The sequence below is a fragment of the Symphodus melops genome (genome assembly GCF_947650265.1).
Source record: "Symphodus melops genome assembly, chromosome: 1".
NCBI lineage: Eukaryota > Metazoa > Chordata > Actinopteri > Labriformes > Labridae > Symphodus > Symphodus melops.
Genome location: NC_136691.1, coordinates 3,374,456 through 3,402,414, shown reverse-complemented (window position 1 = coordinate 3,402,414; position 27,959 = coordinate 3,374,456). Strand labels below are relative to the sequence as shown.

Below are 27,959 nucleotides of genomic sequence, written 5' to 3'. Positions count from 1 at the left end.
GTGGCGTTTTGCATGGTGTGTGAGGAGCACGCTCCGGGTCAATGTGTGAGAAAGTGAGATTAAAAAATATGTCTTCAGTCAACAAATGAACATTCCTGTGACGGACAAACGTTATGCTTATATATCGAAATGTTTATCTATTAATTTTCCTTACTTAGTTACTTTTGTTTAGCCTGGTGTAAACTTTACCTCTTCTCACACACACACACACACACACACACACACACACACACACACACACACACCAACTCTAGGTGACAGAACAGACGATGTTAAAAAAAAGCTCTTTATTTAATCCATGCAAAAACGCTTTGTGCTTATTTAATGTTTTTTTTTACTTCCTGGTGTTTTCACTGAATCTTTATGAAGCAGCAGCAACAAGAGAATCCTAAAGATTACTTCATGAATTCTTGAATTTACTGAATTTTAGGAGGTTACAGTATTTTTCACACTACACTTGGCAGAATAAGTGAAGTCTCTGATTTCAGACTTCAACATTTTTTAATCCAGTTCATTTGAAACAACAAAATTCATTCAGCAAAAAAAGGAGAAATCATTCTATACATTTAATTTGAGACATTTTTAAATCCAATGTACAAAGTGGTGAAAACATCACATCAACATGAAAGAAAAGGCCGGCTGCTTTCTCTCTTCAGACCCTTTCATTAACACAAAAACAATCTGTACTCATTGTAAACCCGTTTAAAGTGAAGAAAAGTTGAAATGTTCATGCAGAGAAAAAGTCAGTTCAGCTGAACTAAAATCCTCATGAGCAGTAAAGCCTCCATGACCAAACAGAAACAGCTAAAGAGAGTTATTTAAAGAGACTCAAACATTTACAGAACAAGAGAGAAGAGGCCAAAGTACCGCCCATAAAGTTTGATTGACAGGTGAACCATGTAACCACAATCAGCTCTCAGCAACAGACAAGAATAATGATTAAGTTGAAGGATTAAAGTTGAACACACTGTTCCTTTAAATGACTTCTCTCTAATTCACTTTACACAACTCAGCACTAGATAAATAATAAACCCAGAGTCCAGCATGTAGAGGCTGAGTGAATATGGTCTGGACTTTGTGGAGGAGAGTCATGGTTTTAGAGATGCTGTAGAAGGACAGAATACCTGCTCTGTGATCCAGGTACACTCCTACTCTGGAGGAGAGAGGACCTGAGACAGGAGTCTCAACTTTGTTGTGATAAAAGTTATAAGTGTTGTTGTTACAATATAAACTCCAAGATTTGTCATTAGATCCAAATCCACTCTCAGTCCCTGCTCTGCTGATATTCTTGTATGTGACTGCTACATGAACTCTTCCTCTCCACTCCACCTCCCAGTAACAACGTCCAGTCAGACTCTCTTTACTCAGGACCTGAAGACATCCAGTGAATCTGTCTGGGTGACTAGGATAAGACTGGGTCTGAAATGTGGTTGTTACTTTTCTGTTCCCATCAGATAATAACAGATGTGTGTTTGCTGTGTTTGGATCCAGTGTGACGTCACATGAATATTTTAAGAACTCATCTCTGGTCTTGGGCTCTGGTCTTGGTTCTGACAGTAAAACATCCACTTCAGTCAGTGTCTGTGAGATGTTTGTCCATTTCTCTGTCAGGACGTCCTGTAGTTTATCTCTGACTTCTGACACAGCTGCTGTGACGTCCTCAAAGTACCTCAGAGGACGGATCTTGATGCTGGATGAGTGTGTAGATTCATTGAGTGCTGACACTGAGGGGTAGTCCTGTAGAAACTGGATGTGGTCCTGTGTGTGTGACAGCTTCTCCATCTCAGTGTCTTTCCTCTTCAGCTCAGTGATCTCCTGCTCCAGCTTCTCCAGACGCTCTCTGACTCGACTCACTTCAGTTTGCTGCTGGGATCTGACCTGCTGCGTCACATCAGAGCGTCTTTTCTCCATGAGACGGATCAGCTCAGTGAACATCTTCTCACTGTTCCTCACTGTTTTATCAGCAGAGCCATTGATAGCCTCCACCTCCTGTTGGAGCAGCTTCACATCTTTCTCTCCGTCCTGGATTCTCTGCTGGGTGTTTAGTCGACTCACCTCGAGCTCTCTCTGCTTCTCGCTCCTTTCTGCTGCAGCTGAGACTGTGTCGTGACCTTTGTGTTCGTCCACAGAGCAGAGATAACAGATAGACTGCTGATCAGTGCGACAGAACATCTTCATCACCTCATTATGACGAGAGCACACGTTCTCCTGGAGCTTCTTGGAGGGCTCCACCAGCTTGTGTTTCTTCAGTGGAGCTGCTTCAAAATGAGGCTGGAGGTGATTCTCACAGTAAGAGGCCAGACACTGCAGACAGGACTTACAGGCTTTCAGTTTCCTCCCAGTGCAGACATCACAGGCCACGTCTTCAGATCCAGCATAGCAGTGATCGGCAGGAGCAGCTTGGAGTCCAGTCTTCTTCAGCTGCTCCACTAAACCTGCTAACATGGTGTTTTTCCCCAGGACAGGCCTCGGTATGAAGTCCTTCCTGCACTGAGGACAGCTGTAGACTGCCTTATAATCCTGTGTATCCCAGTGGCCTTCAATACAGTTCATGCAGTAGCTGTGTCCACAGCTAAGAGTCACCGGATCCTTCAGGAGATCCAGACAGATGGAACAAGAGAAGGATTCCCGGTCCAGCTGAACTCCTTTCTGCGCCATTTCTGCTCTCTGTAACAACGACTGTGTGAGATTCACTTCCTCATAGCTGGAGCAAATTTCACCTCTGATCTACAAAGCATGTGTTTGTGCAGTGACTGTGCAGCTCTTGTTGGTTACACCCATCTATAAACTGTAGATATAAAGGGGAGGGAACCAGGAGATATGAGGACAGAGTGCAGCAGGCTGTGTGTGAGAGCAGCAGAAGGAGGGGTCATCAAGCTCTGCTTCACACCAGGAAGAGGAGCAGCGCCATGAAAATGAGAGAAAACATGTTTATAAAAATATATCACACTGAATAAAAGTACACATTTACACAAGTTCTTGAGTCTCAAAATGAATAGAGGTGGAGGTAGGAAGTGCACGTCTTCTTTCACCAGTTTAGTTTCACTACAATGAATCATTCTCTCACAAATATAAAACTATTAAACTCGCATCGAGCTCATAAAAGTGCACGAGTCAAAACACACAAGACAGTAAAAGATCTTTGAAACACATCTTTCCTCATGTGAAACAGAAGAGAACAGAACAGCTACACACGACACAGCCCGTCTCCTGGAACACCTGCTGTTCACAAACTTCACTCTTAGCTTCCTCAAACATTCAAACTGAAGCGTGATGAAACTCTTTACGTGTTAGGAAGTTATTTCAGACATGTTAGCCGTGTTTATGAGCACAAACACACCTGAAAAGGAGAGAAATACTCACGAGAGGGATTCAGTGATGTTTCCTCATGAAGAGCATTCAGGAGAATGAGGGAAACACCGCATGTGGGCGGAGACAAAAGCAATTGATCCCAGATAGTAAACTCAGTAGATCACAGTCAGGAAAACTTAATGTTAACAATAATGAATCAAGTAAATTGGGTCTATTGGACAGTTTTTGATCTGTTCTTCAGTGTTTTATTCTAAACTTTTGGGTCATCACTTTTTAACTCGTCACATTGGTGTGGATTAATGAAAACAAGCAGCCCCCCCCCCCCTCAGCTTTCTCTTGCAAAGAGCCTTCTCTAGAAAACACTGCTCTCAGATGTTGTTTTATGCTTTAATCCCAAACTGTGGCACTTTGAGATTTGTGTCAGATATAAAGCTTGATCATTAAAATATTATTCTCCAAAACTGACGATTAACCAAAAGGGTTGGGACAAAATATTGATGCTGCAGTATGTCGTCAAGTATCAAATCTCTTGTGACAGATTTCAGATATTTTAACTGACAGACTAAATTCTAACCTCTAAATTAGACTCGTCGTGTCACTAATATTAAAATAGAAATGAATATGAAGAGGAAGTTAATTAGGATAAAGTCAGACGATGAATTAAGTCAAATATGATGATGTAACAGAAGTCTGCAGCAGAGGGCTGCAGAACACGTGCTGTTTCTTCAGGTGGATCGATTGAGCAGCTTCTTCTGAAAGCCTGAAAGTGGCGTTTTGCATGGTGTGTGAGGAGCACGCTCCGGGTCAATGTGTGAGAAAGTGAGATTAAAAAATATGTCTTCAGTCAACAAATGAACATTCCTGTGACGGACAAACGTTATGCTTATAACACACACACACACACATACACACACACACGCACCCGCACCCGCACACACACACACACACACACACACACACACACACACACACACACACACACACACACACACACACCAACTGCAGGTGAAAGAACAGACGACGTTAAAAAAAAAAGCTCTTTATTTAATCCATGCAAAAATGCTTTGTGCTTATTTAATGTTTTTTTCACTTCCTGGTGTTTTCACTGAATCTTTATGAAGCATCAGCAACAAGAGACATGATTCAACATCCCACTTAAGGTCCAGTGTGCTGCTCAAACAGAACCGCCAGACTCTGCCAAAGGCTCAAAACAATATTTCCATTATCAGTGTCATGCCACGTTGACCCACCGAGAATAAACTATGACACAGCACCTTCTCCCAAACATCCTCGCAGCTGTCAGGAAGAGCTGCTGACACTCTTCGAAGCTTTCCTCCAAGAAATTACTTCATGAATTTACTGAATTTTAGGAGGTTACAGTATTTTTTACACTACACTTGGCAGAATAAGTGAAGTCTCTGATTTCAGACTTCAACATATTTAATCCAGTTCATTTGAAACAACAAAATTCATTCAGCAAAAAAAAAGAGAAATCCTTCTATACATTTAATTTGAGACGTTTTTAAATCGAATGCACAAAGTGGTGAAGACATCACATCAACATGAAAGAAAAGGCCTGCTGCTTTCTCTCTTCAGACCCGTTCATTAAAACAAAAACAATCTGTACTCATTGTAAACCCGTTTAAAGGGAAGAAAAGTTGAAATGTTCATGCAGAGAAAAAGTCAGTTCAGCTGAACTAAAATCCTCATGAGCAGTAAAGCCTCCATGACCAAACAGAAACAGCTAAAGAGAGTAATTTAAAGAGACTCAAACATTTACAGGACAAGAGAGAAGATGTCAAAGTACCGCCCATAAATTTTGATTGACAGGTGAACCATGTAACCACAATCAGCTCTCAGCAACAAACATGAATAATGATTAAGTTGAAGGATTAAAGTTGAACACACTGTTCCTTTAAATGACTTCTGTCTATTTCACTTTACACAACTCAGCACTAGATCTATAATAAACTGTGAGTCCAGCATGTATTGGCTGAGTGAATGTGGTCTGGACTCTGTAGAGGAGAGTCATGGTTTTAGAGATGCTGTAGAAGGACAGAATACCTGCTCTGTGATCCACGTACACTCCTACTCTGGAGGACCGAGGACCTGAGAGAGGAGTCTCAACTTTGTTGCAAAAATAGTTATACTTGTTGTTGTCACAATATAAACTCCCAGATTTGTCATTACGTCCAAATTCACTCTCATCCCCTGTTCTGCTGATATTCTTGTATGTGACTGCTACTTCAACTCCTCCTCCTCCTCTCCTCCCCACCTCCCAGTAACAACGTCCAGTCAGACTCTCTTTACTCAGGACCTGAAGACAATCAGTGAATCTGTCTGGGTGACTAGAATAAGACTGGGTCTGACCTGTAAATGTTACTTTTCTGTTCCCATCAGATAATAACAGCTGTGTGTTTGCTGTGTTTGGATCCAGCGTGATGTCACGTGAATATTTTAAGAACTCAGCTCTGGTCTTGGGTTCTGGTTCTGGTTCTGGTCTTGCTTGTGACAGTAAAACATCCACTTGAGTCAGTGTCTGTGAGATGTTTGTCCATTTCTGTGTCAGGACGTCCTGTAGTTTATCTGTGACTTCTGACACAGCTGCTGTCACGTCCTCAAAGTACCTCAGAGGACGGATCTTGATGCTGGATGAGTGTGTAGATTCACTGAGTGCTGACACTGAGGGGTAGTCCTGTAGAAACTGGATGTGGTCCTGTGTGTGAGACAGCTTCTCCATCTCAGCGTCTTTCCTCTTCAGCTCAGTGATCTCCTGCTTCAGCTTCTCCAGACGCTCTCTGACTCGACTCACTTCAGTTTGCTGCTGGGATCTGACCTGCTGCGTCACATCAGAGCGTCTTTTCTCCATGAGACGGATCAGCGCAGTGAACATCTTCTCACTGTTCCTCACTGTTTTATCAGCAGAGCCATTGATAGCCTCCACCTCCTGTTGGAGCAGCTTCACATCTTTCTTTCTGACCTGGATTCTCTGCTGGGTGTTTAGTCGACTCACCTCGAGCTCTCTCTGCTTCTCGCTCCTTTCTGCTGCAGCTGAGACTGTGTCGTGACCTTTGTGTTCGTCCATTAAACAGAGGAGACAGATAGACTGCTGATCGGTGCGACAAAATACTTTCATTTCCTCATTATGACGAGAGCAGACGTTCTCCTGGAGCTTCTTGGAGGGCTCCACCAGCTTGTGTTTCTTCAGTGGAGGTGCTTCAAAATGAGGCTGGAGGTGAGTCTCACAGTAAGAGGCCAGACACTGCAGACAGGACTTACAGGCTTTCAGTTTCCTCCTGCTGCAGACATCACAGGCCACGTCTTCAGATCCAGCATAGCAGTGATGTGCAGGAGCAGCTCGGAGTCCAGTCTTCTTCAGCTCCTCCACTAAACCTGCTAACATGGTGTTTCTCCCCAGGACAGGCCTCGGTGTGAAGGTCTTCCTGCACTGAGGACAGGTATAGACTGCCTTATAATCCTGTGTATCCCAGTGGCTTTTAATACACTTCATGCAATAGCTGTGTCCACAGCTAAGAGTCCTCGGATCCTTCAGGAGATCCAGACAGATGGAACAAGAGAAGGATTCCCGGTCCAGCTGAACTCCTTTCTGCGCCATTTCTGCTCTCTGTAACAACGACTGTGTGAGTTTCACTTCCTCAAAACTGGAACAAGTTTCACCTCTGATCTACAAAGCATGTGTCTGTGCAGTGACTGTGCAGCTCTTGTTGGTTACACACATCTATAAACTGTAGATCTGAAGGGGAGGGAACCAGGAAATACTCGGTCAGGGTGCAGCAGGCTGTGTGTGAGAGCAGGAAGAAGGAGGGGTCATCAAGCTCTGCTTCACACCAGGAAGAGGAGCAGCGACGTGAAAAGGAGAGAATCAATAAACATGTTTATAAAAATATATCACACTGTACAAAAGTACACATTTACACGAGTTCTAAAGTCTCAAAATGAATAGAGGTGGAGGTAGGAAGTGCACGTCTTCTTTCACCAGTTTAGTTTCACTACAATGAATCATTCTCTCACAAATATAAAACTATTAAACTCGCATCGAGCTCATAAAAGTGCACGAGTCAAAACACACAAGACAGTAAAAGATCTTTGAAACACATCTTTCCTCATGTGAAACAGAAGAGAAGAGAACAGCTACACATGACACAGCCCGTCTCCTGGAACACCTGCTGTTCACAAACTTCACTCTTAGCTTCCTCAAACATTCAAACTAAAGTGTGATGAAACTCTTTACGTGTTAGGAAGTTATTTCAGACATGTTAGCCGTGTTTATGAGCACAAACACACCTGAAAAGGAGAGAAATACTCACGAGAGTGATTCAGTGATGTTTCCTCATCAAGAGCATTCAGGAGAATGAGGGAAACACCGCATGTGGGCGGAGACAAAAGCAATCGATCCCAGATAGTAAACTCAGTAGATCATAGTCACAAAAACTTAGTGTTAACAATAATGAATCAAGTAAATCGGGTCTATTGGACAGTTTTTGATGTGTTCTTCAGTGTTTTATTCTAAGCTTTTGGGTCATCACTTTTTAACTCGTCACATTGGTGTGGATTAATCAAAACAAGCAGCCCCCCCCCTCCTCAGCTTTCTCTTGCAAAGAGCCTTCTCTAAAAAACACTGCTCTCAGATGTTGTTTTATGCTTTAATCTCAAACTGTGGCACTTTGAGATTTGTGTCAGATGTAAAGCTTGATCATTAAAATATTATTCTCCAAAACTGACGATTGACCACAAGGGTTGGGACAAAATATTGATACTGCAGTATGTCGCCAAGTATCAAATCTCTTGTGACAGATTTCAGATATTTTGACTGACAGACTAAATTCTAACCTCTAAATTAGACTCGTCGTGTCACTAATATTAAAATAGAAATGAATATGAAGAGGAAGTTAATTAGGATAAAGTCAGACGATGAATTAAGTAAAATATGAAGATGTAACAGAAGTCTGCAGCAGAGGGCTGCAGAACACGTGCTGTTTCTTCAGGTGGATCGATTGAGCGGTTTGTTCTGAAAGCCTGAAAGTGGCGTTTTGCATGGAGTGTGAGGAGCACGCTCCGGGTCAATGTGTGAGAAAGTGAGATTAAAGAATATGTCTTCAGTCAACAAATGAACATTCCTGTGACGGACAAACGTTATGCTTATAACACACACACACACACACATACACACACACACGCACACGCACCCGCACCCGCACACACACACACACACACACACACACACACACACACACACACACACACACACCAACTGCAGGTGAAAGAACAGACGACGTTAAAAAAAAAAGCTCTTTATTTAATCCATGCAAAAATGCTTTGTGCTTATTTAATGTTTTTTTCACTTCCTGGTGTTTTCACTGAATCTTTATGAAGCAGCAGCAACAAGAGACATGATTCAACATCCCACTTAAGGTCCAGTGTGCTGCTCAAACAGAACCGCCAGACTCTTCCAAAGGCTCAAAACAATATTTCCATTATCAGTGTCATGCCACGTTGACCCACCGAGAATAAACTATGACACAGCACCTTCTCCCAAACATCCTCGCAGCTGTCAGGAAGAGCTGCTGACACTCTACGAAGCTTTCCTCCAAGAGATTACTTCATGAATTTACTGAATTTTAGGAGGTTACAGTATTTTGTACACTACACTTGGCAGAATAAGTGAAGTCTCTGATTTCAGACTTCAACATTTTTAATCCAGTTCATTTGAAACAACAAAATTCATTCAGCAAAAAAAAGAGAAATCATTCTATACATTTAATTTGAGACGTTTTTAAATCCAATGTACAAAGTGGTGAAAACATCACATCAACATGAAAGAAAAGGCCTGCTGCTTTCTCTCTTCAGACCCGTTCATTAAAACAAAAACAATCTGTACTCATTGTAAACCCGTTTAAAGTGAAGAAAAGTTGAAATGTTCATGCAGAGAAAAAGTCAGTTCAGCTGAACTAAAATCCTCATGAGCAGTAAAGCCTCCATGACCAAACAGAAACAGCTAAAGAGAGTTATTTAAAGAGACTCAAACATTTACAGAACAAGAGAGAAGAGGCCAAAGTACCGCCCAGAAAGTTTGATTGACAGGTGAACCATGTAACCACAATCAGCTCTCAGCAACAAACATGAATAATGATTAAGTTGAAGGATTAAAGTTGAACACACTGTTCCTTTAAATGACTTCTGTCTATTTCAGTTTACACAACTCAGCACTAGATGCAACATAAACAAAAAGTCCAGCATGTAGAGGCTGAGTGAATGTGGTCTGGACTCTGTAAAGGAGAGTCATGGTTTTAGAGATGCTGTAGAAGGACAGAATACCTGCTCTGTGATCCAGGTACACTCCTACTCTGGAAAACTGAGGACCTGAGACACGAGTCCTGACTTTGTTGTACCTAAAGTTATAACTGTTGTTGTCACTATCTAAACTCCAAGATTTGTCATTAAATCCAAATTCACTCTCATCCCCTGCTCTGCTGATATTCTTGTATGTGACTGCTACTTCAACTCCTCCTCTCCACTTCACCTCCCAGTAACAACGTCCAGTCAGACTCTCTTTACTCAGGACCTGACGACGTCCAGTGAATCTGTCTGGGTGACTAGGATAAGACTCGGTCTGAAATGTAAATGTTACTTTTCTGTTCCCATCAGATAATAACAGCTCTGTGTTTGCTGTGTTTGGATCCAGTGTGATGTCACATGAATATTGTAAGAACTCAGCTCTGGTCTTGGGCTCTGGTTCTGGTCTTGGTTCTGACAGTAAAACATCCACTTGAGTCACTGTCTGTGAGACGTTTGTCCATTTGTCTGTCAGGACGTCCTGTAGTTTATCTCTGACTTCTGACACAGCTGCTCTCACGTCCTCAAAGTACCTCAGAGGACGGATCTTGATGCTGGATGAGTGTGTAGATTCACTGAGTGCTGACACTGAGGGGTAGTCCTGTAGAAACTGGATGTGGTCCTGTGTGAGTGAGAGCTTCTCCATCTCAGCGTCTTTCCTCTTCAGCTCAGTGATCTCCTGCTCCAGCTTCTCCTGACGCTCTCTGACTCGACTCACTTCAGTTTGCTGCTGGGATCTGACCTGCTGCGTCACATCAGAGCGTCTTTTCTCCATGAGACGGATCATCTCAGTGAATATCTTCTCACTGTTCCTCACTGTTTTATCAGCAGAGCCATTGATAGCCTCCACCTGCTGTTGGAGCAACTTCACATCTTTCTCTCCGTCCTGGATTCTCTGCTGGACGTTTAGTCGACTCACCTCGAGCTCTCTCTGCTTCTCGCTCCTTTCTGCTGCAGCTGAGACTGTGTCATGATCTTTGTGTTCGTCCATTAAACAGAGGAGACAGATAGACTGCTCATCAGTGCGACAAAATACTTTAATTTCCTCATTATGACGAGAACACACGTTCTCCTGGAGCTTCTTGGAGGGCTCCACCAGCTTGTGTTTCTTAAATGGAGCTGCTTCAAAATGAGGCTTGAGGTGATTCTCACAGTAAGAGGCCAGACACTGCAGACAGGACTTACAGGCTTTCAGTTTCCTCCCAGTGCAGACATCACAGGCCACGTCTTCAGATCCAGCATAGCAGTGATCTGCAGGAGCAGCTCGGAGTCCAGTCTGCTTCAGCTGCTCCACTAAACCTGCTAACATGGTGTTTTTCTCCAGGTCAGGCCTCTCTCTGAAGGTCTTCCTGCACTGTGGACAGCTGTAGATTTTCTTGTCCTCCTTTTTATCCCAGTGGCCTTCAATACAGTTCATGCAGTAGCTGTGTCCACAGGTAAGAGTCCCCGGATCCTTCAGGAGCTCCAGGCAGATGGAACAAGAGAAGGATTCCCGGTCCAGCTGAACTCCTTTCTGCGCCATTTCTGCTCTCTGTAACAACGACTGTGTGAGATTCACTTCCTCAAAACTGGAACAAGTTTCACCTGTGATCTACAAAGCATGAGTCTGTGCAGTGACTGTGCAGCTCTTGTTGGTTACACCCATCTATAAACTGTAGATCTGAAGGGGAGGGAACCAGGAAATACTCGGTCAGGGTGCAGCAGGCTGTGTGTGAGAGCAGGAGAAGGAGGGGTCATCAAGCTCTGCTTCACACCAGGAAGAGGAGCAGCGACGTGAAAAGGAGAGAAAACATGTTTATAAAAATGTATCACACTGTACAAAAGTACACATTTACACAAGTTCTTAAGTCTCAAAATGAATAGAGGTGGAGGTAGGAAGTGCACGTCTTCTTTCACCAGTTTAGTTTCACTACAATGAATCATTCTCTCACAAATATAAAACTATTAAACTCGCATCGAGCTCATAAAAGTGCACGAGTCAAAACACACAAGAAAGTAAAACATCTTTTAAACACATCTTTCCTCATGTGAAACAGAAGAGAACAGCTACACACGACACAGCCCGTCTCCTGGAACACCTGCTGTTCACAAACTTCACTCTTAGCTTCCTCAAACATTCAAACTAAAGCGTGATGAAACTCTTTACGTGTTAGGAAGTTATTTCAGACATGTTAGCCGTGTTTATGAGCACAAACACACCTGAAAAGGAGAGACATACTCACGAGAGTGATTCAGTGATGTTTCCTCATCAAGAGCATTCAGGAGAATGAGGGAAACACTGCATGTGGGCGGAGACAAAAGCAATCGATCCCAGATAGTAAACTCAGTAGATCACAGTCAGGAAAACTTAATGTTAACAATAATGAATCAAGTAAATCGGGTCTATTCGACAGTTTTTGATCTGTTCTTCAGTGTGTTATTCTAAACTTTTGGGTCATCACTTTTTAACTCGTCACATTGGTGTGGATTAATCAAAACAAGCAGCCCCCCCCCCCCCCTCCTCAGCTTTCTCTTGCAAAGAGCCTTCTCTAAAAAACACTGCTCTCAGATGTTGTTTTATGCTTTAATCCCAAACTGTGGCATTTCGAGATTTGTGTCAGATGTAAAGCTTGATCATTCAAATATTTCTCTCCAAAGCTGACGATTAACCAAAAGGGTTGGGACAAAATATTGATACTGCAGTATGTCGCCAAGTATCAAATCTCTTGTGACAGATTAAAGATATTTTAACTGACAGACTAAATTCTAACCTCTAAATTAGACTTGTCGTGTCACTAATATTAAAATAGAAATGAATATGAAGAGGAAGTTAATTAGGATAAAGTCAGACGATGAATTAAGTAAAATATGATGATGTAACAGAAGTCTGCAGCAGAGGGCTGCAGAACACGTGCTGTTTCTTCAGATGGATCGATAGAGCAGCTTCTTCTGAAAGCCTGAAAGTGGCGTTTTGCATGGTGTGTGAGGAGCACGCTCCGGGTCAATGTGTGAGAAAGTGAGATTAAAGAATATGTCTTCAGTCAACAAATGAACATTCCTGTGACGGACAAACGTTATGCTTATATATCAAAATGTTTATCTATTAATTCGCCTTACTTAATTACTTTTGTTTTGCCTGTTGTAAACTTTACCTCTTCTCACACACACACACACACACACACACACACACACACACACACACACACACACACACACACACACACACACACACACACACCAACTGCAGGTGACAGAACAGACGACGTAAAAAAAAAAAAAAGCTCTTTATTTAATCCATGCAAAAACGCTTTGTGCTTATTTAATGTTTAATGTTTTTTTTACTTCCTGGTGTTTTCACTGAATCTTTATGAAGCAGCAGCAACAAGAGAATCCAAAAGATTACTTCATGAATTCTTGAATTTACTGAATTTTAGGAGGTTACAGTATTTTTTACACCACACTTGGCAGAATAAGTGAAGTCCCTGATTTCAGACTTCAACATTTTTAATCCAGTTCATTTGAAACAACAAAATTCATTCAGCAAAAAAAAAGAGAAATCATTCTATAAATTTAATTTGAGACGTTTTTAAATCCAATATACAAAGTGGTGAAAACATCACATCAACATGAAAGAAAAGGCCTGCTGCTTTCTCTCTTCAGACCCTTTCATTAAAACAAAAACAATCTGTACTCATTGTAAACCCGTTTAAAGTGAAGAAAAGTTGAAATGTTCATGCAGAGAAAAAGTCAGTTCAGCTGAACTAAAATCCTCATGAGCAGTAAAGCCTCCATGACCAAACAGAAACAGCTAAAGAGAGTTATTTAAAGAGACTCAAACATTTACAGAACAAGAGAGAAGATGTCAAAGTACCGCCCATGAAGTTTGATTGACTGGTGAACCATGTAACCACAATCAGCTCTCAGCAACAAACATGAATAATGATTAAGTTGAAGGATTAAAGTTGAACACACTGTTCCTTTAAATGACTTCTCTCTAATACAGTGTACACAACTCAGCACTAGATCTATAATAAACTGTGAGTCCAGCATGTAGAGGCTGAGTGAATGTGGTCTGGACTCTGTGGAGGAGAGTCATGGTTCTAGAGATGCTGTAGAAGGACAGAATACCTGCTCTGTGATCCAGGTACACTCCTACTCTGGAGGACCGAGGACCTGAGAGAGGAGTCTTTACTTTGTTGTGATAAAAGTTATAACTGTCGTCACAAAATAAACTCCAAGATTTGTCATTAAATCCAAATCTACTCTCATCCCCTGCTCTGCTGATATTCTTGTATGTGACTGCTACATTAACTCCTCCTCCTCCTCTCCTCCCCACCTCCCAGTAACAACGTCCAGTCAGACTCTCTTTACTCAGGACCTGACGACGTTCAGTGAATCTGTCTGGGTGACTAGAATAAGACTGGGTCTGATCTGTAAATGTTGCTTTTCTGTTCCCATCAGATAATAACAGCTGTGTGTTTGCTGTGTTTGGATCCAGCGTGATGTCACGTGAATATTGTAAGAACTCAGCTCTGGTCTTGGGCTCTGGTTCTGGTTGTGACAGTAAAACATCCACTTCAGTCAGTGTCTGTGAGATGTTTGTCCATTTCTGTGTCAGGACGTCCTGTAGTTTATCTCTGACTTCTGACACAGCTGCTGTCACGTCCTCAAAGTACCTCAGAGGACGGATCTTGATGCTGGATGAGTGTGTAGATTCACTGAGTGCTGACACTGAGGGGTAGTCCTGTAGAAACTGGATGTGGTCCTGTGTGAGTGACAGCTTCTCCATCTCAGCGTCTTTCCTCTTCAGCTCAGTGATCTCCTGCTCCAGCTTCTTCTGACGCTCTCTGACTCGACTCACTTCAGTTTGCTGCTGGGATCTGACCTGCTGCTTCACATCAGAGCGTCTTTTCTCCATGAGACGGATCAGCTCAGTGAACATCTTCTCACTGTTCCCCACTGTTTTATCAGCAGAGCCATTGATAGCCTCCTCCTCCTGTTGGAGCAGCTTCACATCTTTCTCTCCGTCCTGGATTCTCTGCTGGACTTTTTGTCGACTCACCTCGAGCTCTCTCTGCTTCTCGCTCCTTTCTGCTGCAGCTGAGACTGTGTCGTGACCTTTGTGTTCGTCCATTAAACAGAGGAGACAGATAGACTGCTGATCAGTGCGACAAAATACTTTCATTTCCTCATTATGACGAGAGCAGACGTTCTCCTGGAGCTTCTTGGAGGGCTCCACCAGCTTGTGTTTCTTCAATGGAGCTGCTTCAAAATGAGGCTGGAGGTGATGCTCACAGTAAGAGGCCAGACACTGCAGACAGGACTTACAGGCTTTCAGTTTCCTCCCGGTGCAGACATCACAGGCCACGTCTTCAGATCCAGCATAGCAGTGATGTGCAGGAGCAGCTCGGAGTCCAGTCTTCTTCAGCTGCTCCACTAAACCTGCTAACATGGTGTTTTTCTCCAGGTCAGGCCTCTCTCTGAAGGTCTTCCTGCACTGAGGACAGGTATAGACTGCCTTATAATCCTCTTTATCCCAGTGGCCTTCAATACAGTTCATGCAGTAGCTGTGTCCACAGGTAAGAGTCCCCGGATCCTTCAGGAGATCCAGACAGATGGAACAAGAGAAGGATTCCCGGTCCAGCTGAACTCCTTTCTGCGCCATTTCTGCTCTCTGTAACAACGACTGTGTGAGATTCACTTCCTCAAAACTGGAACAAGTTTCACCTGTGATCTACAAAGCATGAGTCTGTGCAGGTCTGTGCAGCTCTTGTTGGTTACACCCATCTATAAACTGTAGATCTGAAGGGGAGGGAACCAGGAGATATGAGGACAGAGTGCAGCAGGCTGTGTGTGAGAGCAGGAAGAAGGAGGGTTCATCAAGCTCTGCTTCACACCAGGAAGAGGAGCAGCGCCGTGAAAAGGAGAGAAAACATGTTTATAAAAATATATCACACTGTACAAAAGTACACATTTACACAAGTTCTTTAGTCTCAAAATGAATAGAGGTGGAGGTAGGAAGTGCACGTCTTCTTTCACCAGTTTAGTTTCACTACAATGAATCATTCTCTCACAAATATAAAACTATTAAACTCGCATCGAGCTCATAAAAGTGCACGAGTCAAAACACACAAGACAGTAAAAGATCTTTGAAACACATCTTTCCTCATGTGAAACAGAAGAGAAGAGAACAGCTACACACGACACAGCCCGTCTCCTGGAACACCTGCTGTTCACAAACTTCACTGTTAGCTCCCTCAAACATTCAAACTAAAGCGTGATGAAACTCTTTACATGTTAGGAAGTTATTTCAGACATGTTAGCCGTGTTTATGAGCACAAACACACCTGAAAAGGAGAGACATACTCACGAGAGTGATTCAGTGATGTTTCCTCATCAAGAGCATTCAGGAGAATGAGGGAAACACCGCATGTGGGCGGAGACAAAAGCAATCGATCCCAGATAGTAAACTCAGTAGATCATAGTCACAAAAACTTAATGTTAACAATAATGAATCAAGTAAATCGGGTCTATTGGACAGTTTTTGATCTGTTCTTCAGTGTGTTATTCTAAACTTTTGGGTCATCACTTTTTAACTCGTCACATTGGTGTGGATTAATCAAAACAAGCAGCCCCCCCCCCCCCCCCCTCCTCAGCTTTCTCTTGCAAAAAGCCTTCTCTAAAAAACACTGCTCTCAGATGTTGTTTTATGCTTTAATCCCAAACTGTGGCACTTTGAGATTTGTGTTAGATGTAAAGCTTGATCATTCAAATATTATTCTCCAAAGCTGACGATTAACCAAAAGGGTTGGGACAAAATATTGATACTGCAGTATGTCGTCAAGTATCAAATCTCTTGTGACAGATTTCAGATATTTTAACTGACAGACTAAATTCTAACTTCTAAAATAGACTCGTCGTGTCACTAATATTAAAATAGAAATGAATATGAAGAGGAAGTTAATTAGGATCAAGTCAGACGATGAATTAAGTCAAATATGATGATGTAACAGAAGTCTGCAGCAGAGGGCTGCAGACCACGTGTTGTTTCTTCAGGTGGATCGATTGAGCAGTTTGTTCTGAAAGCCTGAAAGTGGCGTTTTGCATGGTGTGTGAGGAGCACGCTCCGGGTCAATGTGTGAGAAAGTGAGATTAAAGAATATGTCTTCAGTCAACAAATGAACATTCCTGTGACGGACAAACGTTATGCTTATATATCGAAATGTTTATCTATTAATTTTCCTTACTTAGTTACTTTTATTTTGCCTGTTGTAAACTTTACCTCTTCTCACACACACACACACACACACACACACACACACACACACCCTAACTGCAGGTGACAGAACAGACGACTTAAAAAAAGCTCTTTATTTAATCCATGCAAAAACGCTTTGTGCTTGTTTAATGTTTTTTTTACTTCCTGGTGTTTTCACTGAATCTTTATGAAGCAGCAGCAACAAGAGAATCCAAAAGATTACGTCATGAATTCTTGAATTTACTGAATTTTAGGAGGTTACAGTATTTTTTACACTACACTTGGCAGAATAAGTGTAGTCTCTGATTTCAGACTTCAACATTTTTAATCCAGTTCATTTGAAACAACAAAATTCATTAAGCAAAAAAAAGAGAAATCATTCTATACATTTAATTTGAGACGTTTCTAAATCCAATGTACAAAGTGGTGAAAACATCACATCAACATGAAAGAAAAGGCCGGCTGCTTTCTCTCTTCAGACCCTTTCATTAAAACAAAAACAATCTGTAGTCATTTTAAACCCGTTTAAAGTGAAGAAAAGTTGAAATGTTCATGCAGAGAAAAAGTCAGTTCAGCTGAACTAAAATCCTCATGAGCGGTAAAGCCTCCATGACCAAACAGAACCAGCTAAAGAGAGTAATTTAAAGAGACTCAAACATTTACAGAACAAGAGAGAAGATGTCAAAGTACCGCCCATAAAGTTTGATTGACAGGTGAACCATGTAACCAGAATCAGCTCTCAGCAACAGACATGAATAATGATTAAGTTGAAGGATTAAAGTTGAACACACTGTTCCTTTAAATGACTTCTCTCTAATTCACTTTACACAACTCAGCACTAGATCTATAATAAACCCTGAGTCCAGCATGTAGAGGCTGAGTGAATGTGGTCTGGACTCTGTAGAGGAGAGTCATGGTTTCAGAGATGCTGTAGAAGGACAGAATACCTGCTCTGTGATCCAGGTACACTCCTACTCTGGAGGACCGAGGACCTGAGACAGGAGTCCTGACTTTGTTGTAATAAAAGTTATAACCGTTGTTGTTACAACATAACATCCAAGATTTGTCATTAAATCCAAATCTACACTCATTCCCTGCTCTGCTGATGTTCTTGTATGTGACTGCTACATGAACTCCTTCTCCTCTCCACTCCACCTCCCAGTAACAACGTCCAGTCAGACTCTCTTTACTCAGGACCTGAAACCAATCAGTGAATCTGTCTGGATGACTAGGACAAGACTGGTTCTGACCTGTGTTTGTTGCTTTTCTGTTCTCATCAGATAATAACAGCTGTTTGTGTGCTGTGTTTGAATCCAGTGTGATGTCACATGAATATTTTAAGAACTCAGCTCTGGTCATGTACTCTGGGTCTGACAGTAAAACATTCACTTCAGTCAGTGTCTGTGAGACGTTTGTCCATTTCTCTGTCAGCACGTCCTGTAGTTTATCTGTGACTTTTGACAAAGCTGCTGTCACGTCCTCAAAGTACCTCAAAGGACGGATCTTGATGCTGGATGAGTGTGTAGATTCACTGAGTGCTGACACTGAGGGGTAGTCCTGTAGAAACTGGATGTGGTCCTGTGTGTGTGACAGCTTCTCCATCTCAGCGTCTTTCCTCTTCAGCTCAGTGATCTCCTGCTCCAGCTTCTCCTGACGCTCTCTGACTCGACTCACTTCAGTTTGCTGCTGGGATCTGACCTGCTGCTTCACATCAGAGCGTCTTTTATCCATGAGACGGATCAGCTCAGTGAACATCTTCTCACTGTTCCTCACTGTTACATCAGCAGAGCCATTGATAGCCTCCACCTCCTGTTGGAGCAGCTTCACATCTTTCTCTCCGTCCTGGATTCTCTGCTGGATGTTTAATCGACTCACCTCGAGCTCTCTCTGCTTCTCGCTCCTTTCTTCTGCAGCTGAGACTGTGTCGTGACCTTTGTGTTCGTCCATTAAACAGAGGAGACAGATAGACTGCCGATCGGTGCGACAAAATACTTTCATTTCCTCATTATGACGAGAGCACACGTTCTCCTGGAGCTTCTTGGAGGGCTCCACCAGCTTGTGTTTCTTCAATGGAGCTGCTTCAAAATGAGGCTGGAGGTGATTCTCACAATAAGAGGCCAGACACTGCAGACAGGACTTACAGGCTTTCAGTTTCCTCCCAGTGCAGAAATCACAGGCCACATCTTCAGATCCAGCATAGCAGTGATCTGCAGGAGCAGCTTGGAGTCCAGTCTTCTTCAGCTCCTCCACTAAACCTGCTAACATGGTGTTTTTCCCCAGGACAGGCCTCGGTGTGAAGGTCTTCCTGCACTGAGGACAGGTATAGACTGCCTTATAATCCTGTGTATCCCAGTGGCTTTTAATACACTTCATGCAGTAGCTGTGTCCACAGGTAAGAGTCCTCGGATCCTTCAGGAGATCCAGACAGATGGAACAAGAGAAGGATTCCCGGTCCAGCTGAACTCCTTTCTGCGCCATTTCTGCTGTCTGTAACAACGACTGTGTGAGATTCACTTCCTCAAAACTGGAACAAGTTTCACCTGTGATCTACAAAGCATGTGTCTGTGCAGCTCTTGTTGGTTACACCCATCTATAAACTAGATCTGAAGGGGAGGGAACCAGGAAATACTCGGTCAGGGTGCAGCAGGCTGTGTGTGAGAGCAGGAAGAAGGAGGGGTCATCAAGCTCTGCTTCACACCAGGAAGAGGAGCAGCGCCGTGAAAAGGAGAGAAAACATGTTTATAAAAATATATCACACTGTACAAAAGTACACATTTACACAAGTTCTTTAGTCTCAAAATGAATAGAGGTGGAGGTAGGAAGTGCACGTCTTCTTTCACCAGTTTAGTTTCACTACAATGAATCATTCTCTCACAAATATAAAACTATTAAACTCGCATCGAGCTCATAAAAGTGCACGAGTCAAAACACACAAGACAGTAAAAGATCTTTGAAACACATCTTTCCTCATGTGAAACAGAAGAGAAGAGAACAGCTACACACGACACAGCCCGTCTCCTGGAACACCTGCTGTTCACAAACTTCACTCTTAGCTTCCTCAAACATTCAAACTAAAGCGTGATGAAACTCTTTACGTGTTAGGAAGTTATTTCAGACATGTTAGCCGTGTTTATGAGCACAAACACACCTGAAAAGGAGAGACATACTCACGAGAGTGATTCAGTGATGTTTCCTCATCAAGAGCATTCAGGAGAATGAGGGAAACACCGCATGTGGGCGGAGACAAAAGCAATCGATCCCAGATAGTAAACTCAGTAGATCACAGTCACAAAAACTTAATGTTAACAATAATGAATCAAGTAAATCGGGTCTATTGGACAGTTTTTGATCTGTTCTTCAGTGTTTTATTCTAAACTTTTGGGTCATCACTTTTTAACTCGTCAAATTGGTGTGGATTAATGAAAACAAGCAGCCCCCCCCCCCCCCCCATTGTGAATGAAAATCTAACCACGGCCCCGTCCAAAACAAGCCTCATTTTAAACACAAAAGATACGGACAGTAGAAGAACACGTAAGACTTGAAGAGACTGTGAAAGAATAGGCATGTCATCCCATGTAGTTCGGATGGAAGGACGCTGTGGTGCATCGAGTTTGTAGAGAACAAAAATTCTTCATGTATTTTTTTTTTTAGTTTGATGTGTATAATATGATATCTAGCGTTCAGAACTTTATTCACTTTTCCTGGACAATAAAAAAATAAAACATACATAAGACAACTAGAGCTGGTATAGAAACATAGGAGTTGAATTGTTGCCCTCCCCCCTGAACTGCTACCATATCATGGTGGGGGAGTTTGAGCACCCGAATGACCCTAGGAGCTATGTTGTCGGGGGCTCTGAGCCCCCAGTAGGGTCACCCAAGGCAAACAGGTCCTAGGTGACGGGTCAGACCAAAAGCAGTTCACAAAACCCCTATGAAGGATATAAGATCAAGGACCGTGATGTTGCCCGGCATGGCGGAGCCGGGGCCCCACCCTGGAGCCAGGCCTGGGGTTGGGGCCCGCAGGAGAGCGCCTGGTGGCTGGGCCTTTGCCCGTGGGGCCCGGCCGGGCTCAGCCCGAAAGGATGACGCGGGCCCGTCCTCCTGTGGACTCACCACCCACAGAGGAAGCCGTAGGGGTCGGGTGCAATGTGGATCGGGCGGCAGTCGACGGCGGGGGCCTCGGCGACCCGATCACCTGACGCAGCTTCTGGCGTTTGGGATGCGGAACGTCACCTCACTGGGGGGGAAGGAGCCTGAGCTTGTGCAGGAGGTTGAGAGGTACCGGCTAGATATAGTCGGGCTCACCTCCACGCACTGCTTGGGCTCTGGAACCCAGCTCCTCGAGAGGGGCTGGACTCTCTACTTCCCTGGAGTTGCCCGCAGTGAAAGGCGGCGGGCTGGTGTGTGCTTGCTCATAGCCCCACAGCTCAGCCGCCAGGTGTTGGAGTTCACTCCGGTGAACGAGAGGGTCGTGTCCCTGCGCCTTCGGGTAGGGGACAGGTCTCTCACTGTCGTCTCGGCCTACGGCCCGAACGGCAGTGTGGAGTACCCGGCCTTCTTGGAGTCCCTGGGAGGGGTGCTGGACAGTGCTCCGACTGGGGACTCAATTGTTCTACTGGGGGACTTCAATGCTCACGTGGGCAACGACAGTGAGATCTGGAGTGGGGTGATTGGGATGAACGGCCTCCCTGATCTGAAACAGAGTGGTGTTCTGTTATTGGACTTCTGTGCTAGTCACAGTTTGTCCATAACAAACACCATGTTCGAGCACAGGGATGTCCATAAGTGCACGTGGCACCAGGACTCCCTAGGCCGGAGGTCGATGATAGACTTTGTGGTCGTGTCTTCTGACCTTCGGCCGTGTGTCTCGGACACTCGGGTGAAGAGAGGGGCTGAGCTGTCAACTGATCGGTCAGACTCGGCAGGCCCAAACGTGTAGTGAGGGTCTGCTGGGAACGTCTGGCTGAACCCTCTGTTAGCGAGGTCTTCAACTCCCACCTCCGGACAAGCTTTTCACAGATTCCGGTGGAGGCTGGGGACATTGAGTCTGAGTGGACCATGTTCTCCACCTCCATTGTCAAAGCAGCTGCTCTGAGCTGTGGTCGCAGGGTCTCTGGTGCTTGTCGTGGTGGCAATCCCCGAATCCGGTGGTGAACACCGGAAGTAAGGGAGGCCGTCAAGCTGAAGAAGGAGTCCTATCGGGCGCTGCTAGCGCATAGGACCCCTGAGGCAGCTGACGGGTACCGGCAGGCCAGGCGTTCCGCAGCTCAGGCGGTCGTGGATACAAAAACTTGGGCCTGGGAGGAGTTCGGGGAGGCCAGGAAGGAGGACTTTCAGTAGGAAATTCTGGCAAACCGTCCGTCGCCTCAGGAGGGGGAAGCAGTGCTTCACCAACACTGTTTACAGTGGAGGTGGGGAGCTGCTGACCTCAACTGGGGATGTAGTCGGACGGTGGAAGGAATACTTCGAGGATCTCCTCAATCCCACCGTCACGTCTTCCACTGAGGAAGCAGAGGCTGAGTTCTCAGAGGTAGACTCGTCCATCACCCAAGCTGAAGTCACCGAGGTAGTTGGCAAGCTCCTTGGTGGCAAGGCTCCGGGGGTGGATGAGATTCGCCCTGAGTATCTTAAGTCTCTGGATGTGCAGGGGCTGTCATGGTTGACACGTCTCTGTAACATCGCGTGGAGGTCGGGGACAGTGCCTCTGGACTGGCAGACCGGGGTGGTGGTCCCTCTTTTCAAGAAGGGGGACCGGAGGGTGTGTTCCAACTACCGGGGAATCACACTCCTCAGCCTCCCTGGGAAAGTCTATTCCAGGGTACTGGAGATAAGGATCCGGCTATTTGTCGAACCTCGGATTCAAGAGGAACAATGCGGTTTTCGTCCGGGCCGTGGAACACTGGACCAGCTCTACACTCTCCAGCGGGTGCTCGAGGGTTCATGGGAGTTTGCCCAACCCTTCCACATGTGCTTTGTGGATCTGGAGAAGGCATTCAATCGTGTCCCTCGCAGCGCCCTGTGGAGGGTGCTCCGGGAGTACGGGGTTCGGGGCCTTTTGCTAAGGGCAGTCCTTGTACGACCAGAGCAGGAGTATGGTTCGCATTGCCGGCAGTAAGTCGGACTTGTTCCCGGTGCGCGTTGGCCTCCGGCAGGGCTGCCCTTTGTCACCGGTTCTGTTCATTACTTTTACGGACAGAATTTCTAGGCGCAGCCAGGGGCCGGAGGGGGTCCGGTTCGGGGACCACAGGATCTCGTCTCTGCTTTTCGCAGATGATGTGGTCTTGTTGGCTCCATCGAACCCGGACCTCCAGCGCGCACTGGGGCGGTTCGCTAACAAGTGTGAGGCGGCTGGGATGAGGATCGGCACCTCTAAATCTGAGGCCATGGTTCTCGACCGGAAAAAGGTGGTTTGCCCTCTTCGGGTCGGTGGGGAGTCCTTGCCCCAGGTGGAGGAGTTTAAGTATCTCGGGGTCCTGTTCACGAGTGGGGGGAAGATGGAGCGTGAGATCGACAGACGGATCGGTGCGGCGTCTGCAGTCATGCGTTCGCTGTATCGGTCCGTCCGCTAAGGAGCTAAGCCGAAAGGCGAAGCCCTCAATTTACAGGTCGATCTTCATTCCTACCCTCACCTATGGTCATGAGCTCTGGGGGTCTCTGCTTAGACTGCTGCCCCCGCGACCCAGCCCCGGATAAGCGGCAGAAAATGGATGGATGGATGGATGAATTGTTGCCATAGTAACAGTACAGATCGCTCCGTTTAACACATCCCACTAGAGTTCAGACTGGGATTATTCATCGACATAATAGATCACAAACAATATATTTGTTTTTTATATGTGAAGCACTTTGTAAACAGTTGTTTTTAAATGTGCAAAATATATAAAGTTATTTTTTTATTATCATTATTATTATTATATTTATTGATTTTCATTTATGACCCGGCTCTAGCCAGACCTCCTTCTCTAACACAGAGAAAAAAAAGGCATTACAGCTGCTTAAATCAGCAATTCTTTTGATCACTGCCCAGAGCTTGTGACCCAATAGGCGAGATCAGCCGACCAATCAAAAGCTTTGCTTTTCGCCACACGGCAGCTACCTCTTCAGCACGACATGTACAACACTACACATTACCTCTCATGCTGCACAAATCTGTCTTTTAAACTCACAATCAATCTAACCCACCAGGATACTTTCACTCCTTCACTTGGGGCAGGGACTCATCCAAAGCCGGAGAGAGCAATCAGCTGTTTTCAATCAACCATGGACTCGTCCTCGGAGGTTCTCACACTCATCTTCATGGCTTCACACTTGGCGACATGACGCCTGCTGGAGGTCCCAGCCTGAAGAAGCCAACACAACAAACATCATCATCATCTGCAAATCCCCAAACTGGAGACCCTGCTTCCCCGCCCACCTGCACATGGAGATCCTGTCCATGAAAATCACAAACAGGACTGTTGACCCGGGTGTGGCCAACACCTGTAGGGACTCTGTCTGGGTTCATGTTTTATTGTAACTATGAAGCAGAGATGTGAATTTTTTTCTCTTTTCTTTTTACCGTGTTACCGTTGGTTTTGTAATCCACCGCAAAGTGCAGTCGTACTTTCCTGCAATCCGAAGTGTTCTTAGCCTTTCGATAAAGTCAGAGCGGTGTGCAGCTGCTGAAGCCTGTCTGACGTGTTGTAAAGTCAGAGACGCTCTCCTGCCTAGCACTGTTGTGTTGTTTTATTTTTGTTTCATGCTTATCTGAGTAACTGTGACCTTCCTGTCAGCTTTAACCAACGTGGCCTTTCTCACTGTGACCCCTCTATTTCACACCAGCTCTTCACCCAAAGGCTGCAGCTCAATGGATATGGTTTTCTGTTGCAACGACCTTTACAGTGATGTCTAACCGCTTGGTATTTCAGGGGAACTTAACGTCTTTGTTGTTCACCATTCTCTATGAACTCTGGAATATAAATATATAAAATAACAGGAAGTGGAGAGCTCAAACTACAGACATTCTGCACAATTTTTACTGCAACACTTTTAAACACTTTAAAACTTGCAGACATTGATTCAAGGGTCTATATTAGTTTATGTGCTGACCTGTTTTTCTGTGTGAGCGGTGATAAAACTCTTCATTTTTGCACATATAAACCGTCTGTGCGTCACCTGGCAGCCTCTGCAGATCGCACATCATCTCTTTGGATCATCAGAGAGTGTATGTGTGTGTGTGTGTGTGTGTGTGTGTGTGTGTGTGTGTGTGTGAGCGATCTCCCCGAGGCGACTCTCCTGTTGAGCTGACTCACAGCTTTATCACATTAACAGCTATTGACTCTGATGACTGGATTAATGACGAGATTTCCACCAAACATTATGCCTTCAATTAAACAAATCTGAAGCTCTGAGTCAGCGTGTCATTCAGCGACAAGAGAGCAAACAACCGTTTATTCAACAGATGGCAGAAACAAACAAGACCAGAGCTCAGACTGTGAGTCAATCACAAACAGGAGCGGGACGCTTTATCCTCGCCTCTATAGGCTTTTTCATACAGCGCACATCTGAAATCATTGTTGTGTCATGACACCCTTAATTATTGTTCCTCTTGCACAGAGACAAACACTTCACATGTGTGAAGAATCATTTTCGCTCTGCAGCTGCTGCTCAGAGAAACACTTCAGGAGACGGACAGCAGGGGGTCAAGAAGATGTTTGTTTTCATCGTATCCATGACAACAGGTCAGCTGTCTCCCACACATGCAAACAGCCGCTAATACTCAGACGGTGAGCGTCTGCATCTGGACAAGCCTTGTTCTGAGTTTCAATACTCATAATAACTATTTAATATATAGGAATAAAAAACATGTCTTATTATAGGCTGTCGTCAAGCATCAGGTGTAGTAGTGAGCGTCAGGCTGGCTTAACACAGAGCAGTTGCATATGAATATATAGTAGAATTGATATTGTAGGTGGATGTAGCTAAACATGCAGGACGGAAAGATGCGCTGAGTCCGTGTGTCTCTGTCCATGGTGCTGAATCTTTCAGCGTCTGTGTCCAAACTGAAGTGAACGTCTTCACTCAGTCTCTCCTGTCCTGACATTGTCCTCCACACTCTGTAAGTTCACACCACTTGTTTGTTCAGTTTGGGAGTCTTAAGAGCACTTTAAAAATCCTGCGTGTTAGAAGTCAAGTCTCTGTGTCTCACTCTTTTGTGCTGAAGCATTAAAAAAAAAAAAACCCTCTAGTTTATCTCCCCCTCCTCTTATAAATATGTCTGTAGAGTTAAAGCAAACCAGGCCAGGTCTGACCTTTGACCTTTGTGTTCCCAACTTGTATCCATAGACTTAAAAGATAAAGAAAACTTGATGCACTTTTGGTCCCTATTAAGGGTTTTCAACCGTGTATGTGATGCCGTTAAATGCTAGTGTGATACACTGAAACTGGTGAATAATATCGGCTGATGTTCTCGGCTGGCCGTTAATCTGAATCCGTGTGTGTGTGTGTGTTTACGTCATTCTCAGGAGAGTTCAAAGCTGCTTTGAGACGACATCAGAGTCTTTCTCTCTCTCTCCCTCTCTCTCTCTCTCTCTCTCTCTTTCTTACGTCTTTCCCTGACGGAGGACAAAGCACCTTTGGGCTGTGAGTGACGTGCATGCACCGACTCGTCTGTGTGCGAGCACATCAGGCTTAAGTGGATGTGTTGCCAGAGGGCCGGCTGTGTACAAGGAAAGAGAGTTAAAGACCAGAAACAGAAGGAAAAAAGAAAAAAAAAACCTTTTAGAGACTTTTTGGATTGAGGCTGTTTTTGAGATTAAAAGGAGAATGAAATCATAAAAAAGCATACAAAACTGTCTGAGCTAAAGTATGTATTCATATTTTATTCTAAATGGATGTGGAGGTGGTCAGCCTTAGCTTCTGTGAGCAGAGAAGACTTGAGGCGTTGCTCCTGTTATGGTCCTCTGCTGCCCTCTGGTGGCCGTCAGGAGAACTTCCTGCTACACTCAATAACCTGGCACTTCAGATCTAGATCGATGTTTATTATGCCGCCAACCAGGGCCGCTGGAAGTTATTTTGAACAGGGGTGCTGTGAAAATCTTTTGTTCTTTATAATATATACATTTAAATGTTTAAACATTAATAAATAGATTAAGATTCACCACGTCATCGTCTTACACCCTTCAGTGAACACAGCCAGGGCCACACACACACACACACACACACACACACACCATCAGTTCTCAGAGGAATATATGCGCTGTTACTTAAACTTCACAATAACACTTTAACAATGCAACAGGTTTGATCAGCTGACATCAATCTGAGTCACTTCACCTGTCACACACCACTCTATTAGCAAAAATACTACAGCGTGACGTTACACTGCAGAGGTATGAAGGTGCGCGGCGGCACCATGATCTGACTTTGAGCTGCAGACACGGTGCCCTGGTTACAGGTGTCCAAATGTCCAGGTGCGCTCTGGAGTCATGTAATTACAGTCTTAATGAGGGGACGGATGTCCAGGGAGTTCATGATGTCTTGTGTGGGCATGCATCAGTGAAAGGTCTGTGATTCTTTTCTGGGTCTGCGTACCCGTGTCAGGTGAGGCCACAGAGACGGGCAGGCACAGACGGAACTCAATCAGTGTTTCTGTCTCTGAAAACTTGGCTCTTGTTTGTTACTGGAGCTTACTCCAACATGATGCAACATCTTGAACTGTGTCACTCGTAGACCGAGCATGGAGCGAGCGGGGGAAATTTTCACTTTACTCTGCGTCTGCAACCACGAGCCTGCCTGACGTAGACAACGTAACTTCCGTCAACTTCTGTTGATTAGGCCTAAAAATAATTCAATCACAACCAAAAATCCATGTAATAGCCTGCATGTGTCAAAATCTTTCCCCCGAAGATTCATAAGGAATTTATAAATTGTGCAAAAATATTTATATTTATATATTTTAAAAATCTCCCCTCGCCACTAGAGGGTGCTGCAGCACCCCCAGCACCCCCACTTCCTGCGGCCATGCCGCCAACAGTACAAGCTTGTCTCACAATAAAACGTCCCAGATAGCGAGG

At 44.4% G+C, this 27,959-nt stretch overlaps 3 protein-coding genes across 3 annotated transcripts in view; all 3 read right to left on the bottom strand.

The window, feature by feature from the left end:
* Positions 1 to 27,959, bottom strand: part of man1a1 (mannosidase, alpha, class 1A, member 1) — a 234,452-nt gene that overhangs the window by 68,005 nt on the left and 138,488 nt on the right. The gene's annotated exons all lie outside the window — the stretch shown is intronic.
* Positions 483 to 19,496, bottom strand: LOC306833415 (uncharacterized protein). Its single transcript, XM_079358662.1, has 4 exons — positions 17,720 to 19,496; positions 9,518 to 11,188; positions 6,779 to 6,997; positions 483 to 2,520 (listed from the first exon to the last, which is right to left on the bottom strand). The coding sequence occupies exons 1-4, from the start codon at positions 19,379 to 19,381 to the stop codon at positions 991 to 993; spliced, it is 5,082 nt and encodes a 1,693-aa protein (XP_079214788.1). The 5' UTR covers positions 19,382 to 19,496; the 3' UTR covers positions 483 to 990.
* Positions 12,977 to 16,048, bottom strand: LOC306838585 (tripartite motif-containing protein 16-like). The gene is made up of 2 exons (XM_079366864.1): positions 16,016 to 16,048; positions 12,977 to 15,531 (listed from the first exon to the last, which is right to left on the bottom strand). Exon 2 carries the CDS (start codon positions 15,308 to 15,310, stop codon positions 13,640 to 13,642), a length of 1,671 nt encoding a protein of 556 aa, XP_079222990.1. The 5' UTR covers positions 15,311 to 15,531; positions 16,016 to 16,048; the 3' UTR covers positions 12,977 to 13,639.

Coding starts and splice junctions, on each gene's coding strand:
- LOC306838585 (XM_079366864.1), bottom strand. CDS start 15,310: ATGGCGCAGAAAGGAGTTCAGCTGGACCGGGAATCCTTCTCTTGTTCC.
- LOC306833415 (XM_079358662.1), bottom strand. CDS start 19,381: ATGGCGCAGAAAGGAGTTCAGCTGGACCGGGAATCCTTCTCTTGTTCC. Junction 6,998..9,517: donor CTGAGTTGTGTAAACTGAAA/TAGACAGAAGTC, acceptor CATGCTTTGTAG/ATCAGAGGTGAAACTTGTTC. Junction 2,521..6,778: donor ATACACAGGATTATAAGGCA/GTCTATACCTGT, acceptor TGGGATACACAG/GATTATAAGGCAGTCTACAG.